Source organism: Orbilia oligospora (assembly GCF_000225545.1).
Source record: "Orbilia oligospora ATCC 24927 unplaced genomic scaffold scaffold00215, whole genome shotgun sequence".
Lineage (NCBI taxonomy): Eukaryota > Fungi > Ascomycota > Orbiliomycetes > Orbiliales > Orbiliaceae > Orbilia > Orbilia oligospora.
The window spans coordinates 2,604,968-2,621,952 of NW_011645772.1; the positions used below are offsets into that span (position 1 = coordinate 2,604,968).

At 44.0% G+C, this 16,985-nt stretch overlaps 2 protein-coding genes across 2 annotated transcripts; one reads left to right on the forward strand and one right to left on the reverse strand.

Moving 5' to 3' along the window:
- Positions 1-68: 68 nt before the first annotated feature.
- Positions 69-4,776, reverse strand: AOL_s00215g776 (uncharacterized protein; the record flags this gene model as incomplete). The annotated part of the gene is made up of 10 exons (XM_011129978.1): positions 69-257; positions 322-387; positions 446-513; positions 570-1,061; positions 1,136-1,723; positions 3,141-3,302; positions 3,380-3,434; positions 3,502-3,767; positions 3,839-4,410; positions 4,475-4,776. The coding sequence occupies 10 exons, from the start codon at positions 4,774-4,776 to the stop codon at positions 69-71; spliced, it is 2,760 nt and encodes a 919-aa protein (XP_011128280.1).
- Positions 4,777-7,266: 2,490 nt separating this feature from the next.
- Positions 7,267-7,920, forward strand: AOL_s00215g777 (uncharacterized protein; the record flags this gene model as incomplete). The annotated part of the gene is made up of 1 exon (XM_011129979.1): positions 7,267-7,920. One exon carries the CDS (start codon positions 7,267-7,269, stop codon positions 7,918-7,920), a length of 654 nt encoding a protein of 217 aa, XP_011128281.1.
- Positions 7,921-16,985: the final 9,065 nt, after the last annotated feature.

Consider the following 16,985-nt stretch of genomic DNA (forward strand, 5'->3'; position numbering starts at 1 on the left):
AACATCAGGCCAATCATAAGAGCTCGTTCCGTGACCGATATCTTGAGAAAACTAGAATGATAAATGTGTTACAAAAAGTACTCCCCCCTTCCGGCTCGTCCTGGTGGCACAGCTCTCTGGTCATCGGGAACTGCGCGGAAGATCTTAAATTCTGGTTGTAAATCTTCTTTGACCTGCATTATGCTGGCCACGTTACCACATCGGTAACAGTAATTAGGTGCCGACCAGACGGTGACAACGGCATTTTTGAAGTGATACTACAAGGAAACTAAATTTAGCTCTGAATTTTTTGTCAAAAGATATTGGGGGTGAATCTATTACCTTATATCCCTCGTTAACAAGCTGATGAGCTCTTGCTATGAGCGTCAGGTTGTTGACATGGTTAAACTGTATACCATGGTTAGTTCAAAGAGACTAAGTAATAAATGGAGGCATGCAAACTTACCTCCGTTGCAACTTTATCACCGAACAGCCATCCAGCACCTCTTGGTGAGACTGCCCAGGTATCCACATCTAACGGTATCGGTCAGCAAAGGTATACTATAAAGGGCCTCAGTCCTTATTCTTACCTTCCGGGTCACTCCAAACCAAATCACAGAAGGCACCCTCATGAGGAATTTCCTGGGCTCGTGCAACCACTCTAATTTGATCCAACGTCCTGATTTCAGGGCTCAGCCCTCCATGAACGCACAAAACTTTTCCATCAATGATAGCTGCTAAGGCCAAGAAGTCAAAGACTTGACAACAGCTCTTCCAGACGCTTGCATTTCCATATTTTGTCTGACATTCCTCGTAGAAGCCGTAAACCTGTGTAATTTGACGACTCTCATGGTTCCCTCGGACGAGCGTTATGTGGGAAGGATATTTGGCCTTCAGGCACATTAGTAATGTGAATGTTTCGAGGGAGAAGTAGCCACGGTCGACAAAGTCGCCAAGGAAGACGTAGTTGATATCCGGTGGGAAACCGCCGCCGACCCTGAAGAGCTCCATGAGGTCATAGAACTGTCCATGAATATCACCACAAACGGTGACAGGAGATGTTACAGGCTGAATATTCGATTCTTAAGGCCGTGATGTCAATTAAAGTATTCACGAGACCAAGGCCAAGAAGTAGTGGCAAGATTAAGTAGCATACCTTCCATCAAACATTCCTTTACCAACTCACATAGTCTTTTCATATCACTCTCCGGCAAGTACTTGCACTTCTTTGCCATCTCCAACCACTCATCAGGCCCCCCACCTGAACTCGAGCCGCTCTCGCCTAGGCTCATCGGTCCCGTAGTCAAAGGTTCAGCACTAGGTCTCCTCGGAATGTAAGGTGCAGCAGTTGGTGTCCTACTGCTAGTAGATGTCGATGAATCTATGGATTCCTGAAAGCCGGCGTATAAGGTGGCAAGGGTGGGTTGAGGAACAAGGGTGTCGGAAGAGGGCTCGTTGTCGTCGGTTATGACGGCGGAAGAAGAAGAAGGCAGCCCACCTGCCGCGACTAACTGTCCTGCAACAATCGACTCCGACTGAGCCTTGAGTTCAGAAAGTAGCTGTGCAGGAAATACGTTTGTTGAAGAGGAACGAGAGTGCCGCCGGGCGGTTGGCGCTTTTGGCTGCGAAATATTGGGTGGTGTTGGTCCAGGATGAGCTTCCAGGGTGGTGGAAAGCTCACACGCAGGTAGACTTGCTAGAGCTGGAGGGGTTCGGATGGTTAGAGAAGGGCTCTGGAAAGATCCTAAGAGGCTAGAGCTATCGATATGAGGCCACTAGTGCTTAAACTGGGACGATGTCTGGCTGCTATTGGCTGAGATGCGGTGCATGCAAAATGTGCTGGTTGTTTCGTTCGAAGGTGGCTGCGAAAGTGGGCTGTCGGATAATAACGACAAGCTGAGGATTAAGGTTGTTGCATTCTGGGGCATTATAGTGCAGGCAACACCTTTGACGACTCCCATTTTCAAAAAGACGAGACCATGATTAAAAGAAAAAAAGCTAAATTATCTAGGCATGGAAAATATATACATCTCGTTTGATTTATTCTAAGGCGTTTATGGAATAGGCATATTTGCAGCTAAATATTAATATTTTCTCTCGCTGGGTCAAAATATTCAAGTTCATAATCAAGTCTTTCAACCACTCACTGTACGACGTCAATCGTAAATAATACAAAAGTGACCTATTATAAGAGATAAAATAAAGGCAATCAGATCCAGACATTTAACTATAAGCTGTAAAAGTTGAAAATATACTATATTAAGATTTAATTTAGTTATATACTATTAAATTGATCCGATAGGTATGTAGAAAACTATCTGCTCGTTTTGCAACGTTTGCTCCTACAGTTGGCCGGTTTATTTGGAGTCGAAATAGCTAAAAATGTATGAATTAGGGCTCTTTCTCGACCGATAGAAGCCCAATAGTCGATTTGTATACGTGGAATACTGCAGTTCTGATAAGTGGCACTGGGAAAATAGAGAACACAGCCATATTACGCCCACAAAGGCTCACTACACTAGTGTCGCAGGGATCATTTTTTCGATCAGTAGCTCCTTTGAGAGTGAATGAAGCTAGACAAGAGTGCCAAGGATCATATAACTTTTATAGTCATTGTGAAAGGCTCCATTTCCACGTTAAACTCATAAATATCAGACTCGGAGAATAATTCTTGTCGGTAGCTTTCACCTATAGTTATATCTTGGTAAATAAGGCGAAGACAACGCATAGAATGCAACATTCTTTTAGTCTGGACATTCTCTATGATTTGCCGTAACTAACACTATTTCGATTCTGGCTATCGTTCTATCGATATGTCTTTAAACATGAGTTAAGCACTTAAGTGGTGGGCCCAATAAAAGAACTTGTCTGTACAAAATCTTGGCAAAATCTTTAAACCTATATAAATACTGCTGGAATAGGAACAATTGTCTGATTTTAAAAATAGTATTATTTGAAAAACATCCCACTCATGTGGTCTGGAGGCACCACTAATGCTAGCACCTGAGTCGACTAGGTACTTGTTTATGCAGTATAGAAATTCATCCGGATGCATGCGCGGTAGCTAGTAGATGCCTATCATTTCTAACGCTTATTTTAAAGTACCATTTGTCTCAAACCAGACTTCGCAGGAAAAAAAATTGGGTACCATGCTTACTCACTTCTATGATGAACTTTGGGCACCAGCCACCAACTAATACCAGTGGCCACTAGAAGTGCTGTCATAATAGGTTGCAGCACTTGGACACCAACCCTACTCGCAATAACACCAGTCAATGCCGGGAATAGTGAACCTCCAGCTTGTGCCAGGGCAAATACAAGGCCTGTCATTTTTAAGATACTACGATTAGCAAACTCCAGATCCGTTAATATTGGGATATTAAGGAAGGAAGGGGCTTACCGAGGGCTGTCGGTTGTAGTCGTTTCGGAAAAAGTTTGGAACCCACAGATATTCCCTATAAATGAATATGATCAATTTCTAGGTCTCAAACACAAGTCCGTTTTCTGAGAAATAGAGTATACCGTAGCAAAAAACGGGCCCGAAAAGAATCCCACCAACGAAATCGCTGCAATATTGGCCGGAATGTTCGGGACAAGCCAAAACACAAGCTGTGCCGCTAGTGTCAGGATACAGCACACTAACACCATACGTCTCTCCCCAAACCTCTTCGTCGGCTCGGCGAGGAGAAGTCTCCCAAGGAATAATCCACCGTTTTGGCCGGCCGGTACATAACCCATCTTCGAGAGATCTCCCCCCCTGATTCGAACCAAGAATTCCACACTCCATCCTATGGTCGATTTGTATCAGCACCTACTTGCAACAAAGATTTTAAGGTAAAGAATCAATAGCAATACTTACCACCACCGGTCACACTAGCACCCAAAAACAGAAAGAAGTACAAACTTAGGAGCCACAAAGCTCGCATTCCCAATGTTTCTTTAATCTCTTCAACCGCAGATTTACCCCTGCTTGTGTTTTCACCCTCCACTATTGGTTCTGCTCGATGGATTACTTTCAAAGAATCCCGAAAGGCAAATAAGACGGCAACAATGTTAATAACACCCAGGCCAATCAAAAAGCCGTAAAACAAAGCCCACCTGTCAGGTCTCGCCACGGCAATAGGAGTAGCAACAAAAGGGGAAACCAACAAGCCGAGGGCATACATGGCATGGATGAACCCGAGCCATCGGTGGGCACCCTTCACACCGCTCACATATGTGTTTGAGTGCGAGTCTTGATACGCCTGTCCCAAGGAAGTGAGGAAGAACGATACAGCAAAAAGGGCGTATGGTGGGGTCCACACTCGGAGAACATGAGCTAGAAGCTGAATGCACGCTCCAATTGCCAAAATCGAACCGAATCCGAGATACTTCAGCAAGTGGCTGTTAGTCAAGGCTGCCGCCACCCACCCGCCAAAAGACGCCGCAAATCTGTCGTTAGATGATTAGCTAAGTCGTGAAGCCGCCACAAGATAAGTTAAGCCTAAATACCTACATGACAGCTATCATGTCAGTATTGATTTGGTAAGTCCTGAGAATATATGGAATCAAAGCTCCTAGGCAACCGTCACTCGTTCCGGCAAAAAAGAACGAAAATCCAGCGCTTAAGAGCTTGAACATGGTATCTTTCGTCAACTTGATGCCTTCATCTTCCGATACCGCTCTGCCGGACTGAAAAGACGGCGCCCGTGTATTCAACTCGATTTCCTCATGAGGCTGGAAATCAATCGTCTTCGAGGACGCATTAATTACGACGTGAGGCACGACCTCCGTAATGGTCCCAGTCTGTGTTGACATTCTCGCTTTGGAGTTTAAGCCACAAATATCTAGATTAGTAACCAACCTAGAATAATTTGAAAAACCTACAAACCCCTATGATATGAATTTTGGAGCATTGGGAGACCAGAATTAAAATCTGGGGTTACGCGGGGAAATTTATAGCCCGGGTCGAGAAGGAGACCTTTCGCGTTGTGATGTGGTAGTAGATATTCCGAAGTTCATCCGAGCGTGGCCAATGCAATGTCTGTGACGACGCTACGAGGCAACCTTTCCTATTGGCTATCAATGGGCTTAGCATTAAACATAGCATAGGAAGTGGGTTCGGCCATTGCCCGGGTGCAAAAGAAAAGGTAGGGAAATTTCAGCCAGAATCATATGATGCTAGTCAGAAATTCGGAAATCCGAGGGCTCTATTGTGCGTTAAATGCATTTTGTGTATGCAGCAAACAATAACTAACCGGTCAACCTCCTTGCATACGCAGATGGAGCAATATAACCTCAGTTCCTTATATAACGATTGGGAGTTCGGGAGGACTGCTATGGATCCACTGTTCGAAAGCACAAACACTTCTGAATCCTTGGCCTTAGCTAGGTAAGCCTCTCGTAGGCTCAGCTGATCACTTAAGACATTATGGCTGAGGCAGATGTATATAGACCCATCGGTGAAACTTGGATAACAGAGATCTAGAACAATAAAGAGATATTCAATATTAAACTACGAGCACTAATTAAAGTCATCTTATTAACAAGGTTGTGAGGAGGTTGAAACCGATCAGCCTCAAAGTTTCCGGAATAAAAGACTTATTATAATATTATATTATTGTGATTCATCCTAGTTAGAAGGACATGTCCAGGCCTAAACCTCTATCGGACCTCGAACCATGGCTAGCTGTGATATATCGATGTTCGCGACTAGCTACAATCGTGGGGCAATCGTTGTTTAAAAAGATCGGTCTTGGATTTGGTTATTACAAATCCCTGCTTTACAATATAGATTTCCGAAGGATAAGAAGACAATACTAGAATACTAGGTATTATCCTTTCTAATTGAAAAGTAATCTAAATTTGACTCATATTTCTCTTGAGGTTTAGTCATTTATGTTATATCTGCTCGGCTTTTATCGCGTCCATTGCATTGATATAATTAATATAATCATGAGCCTGAATTATATTAAGTTCGTGACTATTAATTCTGGTCGAGGCAGGGGAGCAATGGTAAAAGTTGATCTCGGTACTTTGGCAGAGCCGGGTACCCGTCTGCGGCGTGCTTGGTCTCGGCTGTCTCAGGACTGGAATACCCGGCGTGCATAGGTTAAAGTGTGGTAAATTTTGTGTTTACGTGTTGGTTACACAACCTCAGCTGGTTGACATCTCGCGAGACTATTTTAACCCGATTGTACACCATGCAGCACACGCATATGCGCGCATGCGCATGTAGGATAGCAGTGATCTCGAGCTTTGTCATTGGAATCGAATCAAGTCATATTTATCTTGTAAAAACTCTTAATTAAAATCCCGATAAGTTTTCTCAATTTTCCCTTACCGTCGAGCCTCCCCCATTCTACAGCCGTTTGCACCCCTATTTACAAAATTCAGCTAGACCTAGTCCCAGCAATGGCCGATATTTAATTTGAGACATTTTTGGGCTGAAGCATCGCCGAATTCCGCTCTATGGCCTGGCTGGGTTCGGCCACAACGTCTCGGGATAGCAAATTCACGATCTTGTTGTTTTTACTCGGAGCTAGTAGATCTAGAGCCAGACTCTTGCGCATTGGTAGCTCATGATGAAATCATAAACAATCATAGGGTTAACTTTTAGACAATGAATTTTCCTCAGATCGGCCCTCCACATATACCCCGGCTCTCTAAGTACCAAAGATAGTCGTTGTGTAACCAGGGCTGAAGAATAAGCTTCCCAAGAATCTTGGGTTGTTGCTTAATTTTCCTATAAAGCTGCTTCGAGTTTTCAAGAGTTCAGTGCTGTGGTTGGATCCATAATCTTCAGCCGCAGTCGCTAAAACGAATTCAGGATCAATGAGTCCCAAATGGCGTCCAGAGGCTTGATCCCACAGCTAAAAGGTTTCCAAAAATCACTAATCAATCTCATGAGCGATGTGCTAAAATTCCGACCAACTGCTAGGCGATCGGTACTTTCCGCTCAACCTCAATCTAAGTAAGAACAGCGGTGCCGCAAAATGTGAGGTGGTGATATTCATTCAGGAGTATTTAATATCGGTTGACCTGCACCAAGACCAAACTAATGGCTTCGTTTCTCACCCACAAAATTGTATCGATCTCAAGCTTCTTGAGAGATCTTGAATTTGAAGCATTTTAATTAGTTCCTAAATTTTTTTATTGCTGCCGACATATACCCTCCTTAGCACTTCCTAGTCGATATATTCTCATTATATATACACTCTGGGAATCGAATTTACCTTCTCAGGTCAATCAACCTTAAGCTCTTACGGCTTATTAGAGACTTCAAGAAAACGCTTGAACCCCCTCGCAATGACTATCTTTGTCCAAATCAGGCCTCCAAATACCATCTCAGGTCCAAATACTCAGTCCTGTGGAACGGACCGATACTGTAGTGTTTCTGGTTCAAAGTTCACGACAGGTCTTTGCGGCACCTGGCTCGGACAAGAGAATTACTGCTGCACAGTCACTGATCTCGGTCTCCCTGGCGCCCCTTACAACAACAGCTGCGGTACGATTTCCGGAATCCATGACGCTTCATTCTCTTCCTTCGGTACAGGCTCAGTAGGAGCTAAATCCTGCCCAACGGGCGAAACAAGTGTTTCTAACGCCGTTGGTGGTGACGATGAACAATGTTGCCCCTATCAAGACTACGATAGGATCGACCAGGATATAGCGGCCGTATACTTTTATCAAGCAACGGGGGAGGGATCATTTAGTTCCAATTTGACTGGCATAAGATGCTTGAACTTGACCTCACAGGGCAGAGTCAACGATGACGGAAGTTCGAGCTATAGTGGTACTAAAAGCGGCGGCGGCGGTTCTAATTCCGGTGACTCAAGCTCTGGCGGATCGGGTTCTACCGCAAAACCAAATGGTGGTGGGATTTTGACAGTGCCTAACTTTATTCTCGGGGGGGTTCTAGTGACAATGGGTCTCGATCTCGCAGCGCAACTTCAGATCTAAGTTCTCCATTAGCATTATAATACAACTGGGAGTATGATGTTTCCTCCTTATCTTGCTTGTATTTACGTACATCACTGTTTGATCTTTACATCCTGCCATACACTATTACATCCCTGGTACCATGGTGATGCAAATTAATGAGACCAAGCACCGAATAGCAGATTACTAACATTAATAACCCCTAATATAATTCCAGACCGGTTTAAATTTACTCAAACACATTCTCTAGAGCTGTCCGAAAGCTAGTTCATTATTAGCTAGTCGAACTATTCAAATCGTCGAGATTCTGTATATAGATTTAAAGACTCTGGCAGCTCTCATGGCCGTAGAAGGAACATCAAAATAAATGATTTCTTTATCATAAGCTCTACTACTAGCTAAAAGAATTACTGACTTAAAACCTAGACTCTTTGGATTAATATGGGAACTTATCAGCAAGTTCAGGCAGCCGACGATAGGTCTGCACATGCATTCGCAGAGGCTACTTAGACCGTAACTTTGAAAATTGCTCTTAAGAAGTAGAGACTTAGACCGATCCCCGATTTGAGTGTTCACAAATTTAGACAGTGGCTGTATAAGGGGTCACACAGATCGGTCTAAATATTCCTGGGTAAACCTAATTAATCCGTTTTCAATATCACTATTACAAGCTTAATATATCAGAAATTAAGCGAGCTAACTGATTCGCAGGCCCCATTCTACTCGTAGAATTTAAGTAGAAGATTTATTAGACCCTTTGAGTTGGTATTGTCATGCATATGTTAGAGAAACTGGGAAATTCTACAATTCTGAATTTGTGACTATATGTTACATAGCCAGTATCGTCATATTCATATATACAGTACTGCAAATTTACACAAAATTTTAAATTTCCAGGGTAGCCATAGCATAGTATCCGATATCTAGGCTTGTCAACTATGTTCTAAAGTATGATTTAAAAGGTGACATTGCATATACATAACTCACAAAACCCAATTTTGCCCCATCGCTAGCGATAGGATCTAATCTCATCTCGCCTAAGCTAGGAGCCAATCCTGAGGATAAATTTAACTTAGATAACGTCGTAGTAGACCTGTATTGTCCACTGGAGGATAGATTGCAGATGGACAAATAAAATAGTCGCTCATTATGTAACCTGATTCTTAAAAACCTACTCTGCAAGGCTTGTGACATTACAACTACTCAACTGCTAGCCTGCTTCGAAGCGCTTCTGCTAGCCCAGCTTTCCACATGCATAGGCAACCACCCGCATGCATAAGCGGAGAGAACGACGTCAGAGAGCTGGCTAGGCATCCGTGGGGTCTGCCATAGTCATAATCGATTAGTTGCCAGTCATATCGCCCTAAACCTGCCCCTCCTTACCGAATTCTCTGCCGTCAAGTGATCAATGACAAGTAACTAAATACCCCGCTTTCGTGTAAACTTTCCAGCGAACCAACGTATTATTAGCTGAAAAGCATATCCTTCTCGAAACCTGGGAAGATATATTCTAGCTCGAAGAACATGGGATTTAGCTAGCTGGGGGGTACTGTTTTGTTGGGAAAGCCTTGTTCATACCTGGAAAACCACCGGGGCCCTAGATTATTGTCAGAGATCTTGACGCATGAAGTTAGGGTGGACCGATAGACGAACCACGCTCCCCAGTACTGTTACCTCCAGGCTTGGCCCTGATAGGGTCTCATGCTAGCATCGTGCGATAGCTAGTCATGAATAGTTTATCAACACTAATAACGGCCGTGGTCGAGGGTGAAGGGACTATTCTCGATTAAAATGATAAAGAAATTTTATGGAGGGGCCAAATGCGGGGCGGATACTGGGAACTATCCGAACTTTTCAGCGGAGGAAGCTGGAACACCGCGTTTTCTGACCCGTCGAGCCGGGAGTGAGCCCCGTCGCTCAGTTTCTGAAATTCCCTTGCCAAACGCCACTGAGACTGGCTATCACATCACCAGCTCCTCATGCGAATTATTTCATGGTAATACCGTTGTAGAGGCAAGGGAATCCGGTATCGGCATACAAGCCCCCCCAACGTAGCATTGGATCTTTGTAGAACGTCACATTCAATCCGCATGATAAAGTATCGGGAATTTTTTTAGGAGAATTTACCCATGCAATATGCATAGCCACGAAACGCCCGACTTTTGTAGACATAGATGTTGAAACTTCATCTCCCCGTCGACATCATCGTTCCCATCCATGGCTAACTATCCCCGGCGGGGTGATAAAGTTTCGTACGATAACACTGGATTATCAACGGAAATCTTAATCTGATACGGTAATTTACTTCGAATGCAAAGCTCTTCCAGAGATTGAGGGGTTTTCACCAGACTTTCACTTAAATCCGAAAACTCATTTCTTTTCCCACTTTCTAACAGGAAATATTTCGGAGGGAACCTTGACGCCGGAATACCACAACTTTGTTGCGTTGTCGACTGTATCTGGAAGGACGATGGAAGTAATGACCTTACAAAATCGTCCAGCCGAGCCCGCCATGGACAGGCAAAATACACATGTTCGCTGGGCCTTGTAGAGAGTTCACCGAATGTACATGGATATGTCGATAGAGATCGGATGCCTGAGTATCCGGTACCTACTCGCCTCCTCGTTGTCGGACCAAGGTCCAGATCTTTCGCTTTGTAACCCGAGTGAAAGTCTCTTTTCAGACCCTGTATTGTATCGACAGATGTTTAGTGCTTTATGAGGGACTATGCGGCCAATACTGATGCCGATGTGCTCTAGGATGTCGTGACGGCCCAACGTAATTCCTCAGTCATACGATAGTGGCTTAGACCTTTGAATGCATCAATGAACAGTTCATAGGAGTTTATCGCGAGAGAAGGAACCGTTTTATGAGTCTTTTTTGCATCGTAATTGCCTCTTGATGTGTCAGAGACAATGCTTAGGGCGGTACAGATTTTCGACTTGCAAGAGTTTGTGGCAATTTATAACATGGAAAAGATTCAAACGAAGATTTTCAATTCAAACGAGTCAGAATTGAATGTAGAAACAGTAGGTGTATATGCTGTTTGATGCTCCGAAATCAGTTGTCATGAAGAGGGATATTAATCGTGAATCCTTACAATTACGTTATGAACAACCATCGGCATCTTGAACTTGTTTATTCAGATCATGCGGAGAACCAAATCCAAGTTTCCCTTGTTTCGTATTCTCGTATGTGGGATATTTACAATAAAGGTCGTCGTTACCACAGTGAACAAATCATACTCTTATTAACAAAGAGTATTGCAAGATACGCCCTGGACTCGTAGGCCAGGTAGAACTATTACCATGGTGGCCGCGAGACCAGCTTGTCAACAAATAAAAAGCGCCCGAAAGCTACCACTGAAGTTTTCCATTAAGAAGATATTACGTAGGAGACAAAAGCGCAGCTTGGACAGTCCCCCACATGGCCACATCTGCAATATCGGCTACAATTTGAGGCTCCCACAAACTTAATTTAGTGTGTGGACTTTGGTAAAATGGCTATGGAGTATAATGACAAATATATTTAGTGTTTGTGATATTAACAGCGTTGGCTGGGTCGATATTGGCATAGATGCAAAACCGACTCGGAATACTACATGCACATTTTGTCTCTACCATGTAGATTCTGACGATGCACAACCGGCGAGAAATTTGCTGTTTCTATGCACGATGCAGGACCTCTCGCTAAACTTGCGTCGTGAGCCGTCATCTCAGGACATCAAAACACAAGGGATGTTCCGTCCCCACCGCCACTCGCAGCGGCGACCATTCGCTTGGCAAGGGATAAATATATCTTTTTGGGAATGCTGCCTGGAGCTATGGAGCATGAATTAGAATTAAAACTTAGGAGAAATATAGAAAGGGTATTCTACGCTGAAATCGCAGATTCGACCCTGATTATTATTAGCCCAAAGGCTGTCGTCTATTGAGAGAGAGGCTACGGGTTGTAAGAATATAGAACGGTTTCCAGCCCCAGAGCCTCCTGATATTTTTCTAAAGTACTCCAGAGAATTCGATGAAACACTCGACGGAATATATTAATACATGCGTTGCCTCATTGGTTGCATCTCAGAAATGTTGACTGGGGTATCCTTGGATGGTGGATATTCCAACGCCGACGCTTCGAGCTGCAGTTTTCTGCTTAGCTTAGCTGGATTCCGAGGTCGTTTTGCTGCCACAAAAAGAGCGAGATTTTTTACTAATTCGCGGCGCACAATGGATTCTCTTATAGTGGAATTCGAACAACCCAAGCTAAGATTGAAAATTCGTACCATGTGAAGTCTTAGTTTCCCGCAATTCTAGATATGAACGCCTTCATAGATCCAACACAACCGCACAGCGCCACCAATACATCAAGCACTATATATATGAATTTTGAAGAATATGGATTGATATCAATTGATTTGTCTATTTGAAATTAGCGGTCATACGGTAGTTTGTTCGTACAAGCAATGTGTTTCTTTTAGTTGGTATGCACGAAAAATCACTTTCAAGCAATGCCACAGAACGCTGGAGCTACTGTGTGCTATTATTATATTGATCCGGCAGGATTTGTAAATATATCTCTAATTCTAAACTTTCTTCGAGTTCTCGGAATGACTGTCGTACTCTATACGTCGCAGAGTTTTGGTCGAGACCTGGGCGGCGACACGGTACATCAAACACGGCTTTAGAAGCAAGTTCTAATACTCGTACCCAAAGTAGTTCAAGATAGAATATGCAAGGACCCCAGAATATCGTAGACATGTTCTTGTTTCTTGGTTTCTCCCATGTTTAGCGCCAACTTAAATTTGTAGATACAATTCTCGCTCTCATCCCCGGGATAAGATGCAGGAGGCGCTTTTGATCTGCAGATCAACCCGGCATAGTGTTATTCCTAACGGGCATGCATCTAGGTCTCACATTTGATGCATCGTATTATATTTCCGACACTTTGCTGCTCGCTAGATTTCAAACTTTTTACTAAACGAAAGTGTGTTATTCATGATTAAGTAGCTGATTCCAAGAAAAACACCAACGAGCACGTGCTGATTGACTTAATTCCTCATGTAATTTGACTAATATAAGTTGCCACGAGAAGGCTCGGGTTCACAGTTGGCCCTGCTTCTTACGTTTTAGTAAGTTTTAGTTCTTCAACAACTTGTTCGTGCAAGATCTGCAGGATTCCATCGGTACAGATACTTCCTTACGAGCGAGCAAAAGAAACACTCCTCCGCAAGCTAGGGAGCTCGGCTCTCAAACCTGATGTTGCTTTTGTAGTGAAACTATTAGAATATCCCTCGCGAATACAATCCCTAGCATGGTTGAAAAGGATGGATTAACCTAGCCTAAGCCGTCCCAAACAATCGAGGTTTTTTTCGTTTCAACGGCTCCAGTTAATTTTATGATATCCATGCCTTGTGAAGGCTCGCATCACGGATCTGGGGTTCCGAGTTTTTACATGGTCATTGATGGCTTTCAATCTGTAGGCGGCGATATGTACTAGTCTCGAAGCCAGACGCAACGAACTTACGACAGCCTCGAGACTAATCTGACTAATCTTAAGCCCACAAAAACTTCCTATTAAGAATATTCGTCCAAGATCGTTAGCCATTATACAAAAAGTGGGTCTTAAAATCTAGATCATCATCACGACAGCGTAATAAATTCAGGTTATACAAACTGTGGGGCCATACCATCGAACATCATAGCCGTATCGATACGTGTGGATACATTGCATTCAAAACTCTAGGGCCCCGGCTTCAGACCTGTGCTGTTCTCAGTAGCCCCATGCCCAAATCCAAGCGCTTCTAACCGTTCTAAGAAGCTACTTCTGCCAAATACCCCTAACCCCTAACCCGTGTCGTTAATCGACAAAAACTCATGTCGCTTTGCCTTTCCGTGATATACCGGCCTTCGAAGGGGGTACTCCTAGTTTCTTACGTACTACACGGCTGGGAGCAGGCTAACACCGCTTCCAGATGTGATGGCTTGACTGACAGGGTGGACCCCTAACTTGAAGGGCGATGTCAGGAATCGAGACCTAAGGCTTACGAAGTTGCAAAGCCTAGTTGCAAGCGGGGTATCCGGGCTAAGGATCTTGAAAAGAACAAAATTTTATTGCTCTCGGGGTATCATCCGAGTTGAACCCTGATCATACCCCCCGAAGCATCAACCAGGACCAGGCTCAGATGGAAAAGGTTCATGATGCATGAAGCATAGCTGATCCCGCGTGCCGTGTGGGAGAAAAGCTGTAGGCAGCGACATTCTAGAGTAGAGGGGAATCGATCCTGCTTGGAAGAAACAAAAGCGGCAAATATACATGGGGGGTACGTGGTGTGTCGTAGTGTTCTGTCCAATCCAAGTTCGTTGGTTACAAAGATGTCTACTACGGATCTGTATGCAATGAAAACTAAATTAAGAGATTCTTGGGGACTGCGGCACTCCGGGTGCGGCCGTTTTGCTTCATAAAAGTCTCATTATTATGGATCAGGGTTTGAAGGCCTTGTGGGGTCTAATGACAATGACAGGCCGGTGGCGGTATTGTAAAGGTTTAATGAAGCAAAGGATCACTCACTCTAGTACTACTATTCGAAACATATTGTCAAAGATTCTAGGTAATCACTACGGAGTTTGATTCACATCGGTCAAAAGACACACCGCGAATAAGTCAAGCTCTGAAAGTGGAGACGCCACCGGGATGCTTTTGATCAGACTTTGAGACATTTAGAGATATCGGAAACGCAATAGAAGCTGCCACAATCTTGCATTATAGTAGCATGGCCCCCTATCTCCCAAATATACCCTTTGACTATAGATTTCACTTGCTAGTAGATGCTGAAAGGCCTGTAGCTAATATTGCGGGCGACGAATTCGAATATTAATATATTCATGATCGAGTTGGTCAGAAAACGTTAAACTAATTGTCGACCAATTGGAACGTAAAAAGCTTTACATCGTTCTCCTCCTATTGCGCTACATATTTCTGCCCGTTTCCAACATGTATAGCTATTCCTAAAATACATATTAGGGATTCCTCTCTCAGTTCTTTAGCTTAGTCTACTATCAGAATTAAAAATGCGGCAGGGATAGTAGGCAGTCAAGGTAGTTAACAACACAAAACTATCACATGCTAACGTTGTCGTTGTTTTTGCTTTCCAAGATGCTTGTGCCGAATTAGCGAGAGATCTAAGCCATCCAGTTCATGGATCTCGGACATTTCGAGTATTTCGATGTTATGAAACATTTTCAAGGTTCACTACTTGGGTCTACCAAAAAGAAAAGGGGCCAGCGGCGATGTATGCAAATAAGAAAACAATTAGACATCCGGATATCCACAAATCCCACGTCGTGTAAAAGGGTATAGTTTCATGCATCCAACATGCAATAAGATATTAAGGCCGGCTCCTTCAAGATCGCCAGCTGGCCATGGTTGTTTCGTTGACCTGTGCGTTCGTCGAACCTAAGCACTCAAGCCGAGTGAGACATTCCACGCACGGATCCCACAAATTATTCGGCTTCGGTATCCTATATCGTGCATAAGATAATCGGCTTCCAGCACAATTATAGGATAGTACTAGCTAATAGATACATAGCTGGGGCAATTATGGACAAGATGAGTGGTTAGCACCCCGCATTCTCAAATCTCACGCGGTATGTTGCTGATTCCTGAACGCCAAAGGCGACAGGATGTCTTAGATCTCGCTACCTCAATTGGATCGATTATGCGGAACAAGTAGTAAATCATGTTTTATTCCATAAAAATAGAGTCGATAATGGAGTCCGATTGATTGCGGTTGGCGCAATGCGATGCAGGTGTACGGAGAGAAACGACACGGGCTGAAGGCTCCGATTTCCAGAAACAAAAATATAACTAAGATATTTACATACCTCTCAAACGGTATTGACGGCAGATAAATGATACCTACCAGTAGTCGCCTGCGAAGTATAACGCTCGGAGTAAATACATAAAAGCACATGGAAAAGATGATCGAACGGGGGCGAGACGTCGGCCAGGGCAAGGCAGCCCTGACAGGCGGACGGACTAACCCGTATCAGGGCTAGATATGTCTCATTTCCCCAAAGGTTCAGGCTTCCCTTTATGGATCCTCGCGGTTGTTATGCGCTTGGTTGTATTTGTGTCCTAGGTCCACTCGAGCACAATAAGTACTTAGAAATTACATCTATAGACACTGAAAAGAATCACAAGCAGTTATGATAGACACCTAGAAATCTTCAAATATTCCCCTTTTCTGGTGTCGGGTGTATTATGCAAAGACGGTAGGCAGCAGCCCGTAGGGCTATTTTTGTTCTATTCTAACCCGTCTAGAAGACTTCCCAATATGGCAGCTCAACTGCATCATGCCTCACTCAACGCAATCTCGCTTGTTTTGGCTTGGGCCCCGCACATCGGCTGGACCTGTGGTAAAAAGGCTTTGTGCTGCGAGCGGATCCATGGGAAAGCCTCCTTAATAACGGGCTACTCGGGCAAGGAATGTGTCGCTTAATAGACGCGAGTACACTCTTGCCAGGTGTGAACGGAGCCCGCCGGAGACCGCCTGCTAAACTAGCTTCGACCTCCTGATCTGGCTTTGGCAAGAGTTATCCTCTTTCTCTTTTGAATTACATCCCGGGGATCCCGCGTTCTAATGAAAGGATATCCCGGATATGTGAAAATTACTCGAAACGGTGCCTTTCAAATTCTTTTTGTGAGAATTTCAATTTTATGCAGGCACTGCCGCATGATTGGAAAACGATTTGGTGACGGCAGAGCCGAACCCCACTATCTGTCGTCATCTTGCAGCCCGAAGAATGTTCATGTAACACAAACCGTAAAATTTGTTTGAAGACTTTTTCTGGCCCCCAAATCTGCGTTTATTCTCTTGATTCTTCAGAATCCGAACATCTAATCGAGAGAGAGAGAGAGAGAAAACCAAGAATTCCACCAGCCACACATCAAACCTCGGCTGGTGTAGCAATTGCGTCAGGGTGGGCTTCTTTTCACGCAGACAGGAAGAGATAATCAATGCTACCCTAACACCACACGCTATGTACGATAAGATGCTGCCCTCGAGTAGCATGTTGCTGCTGCCTAACTGAGT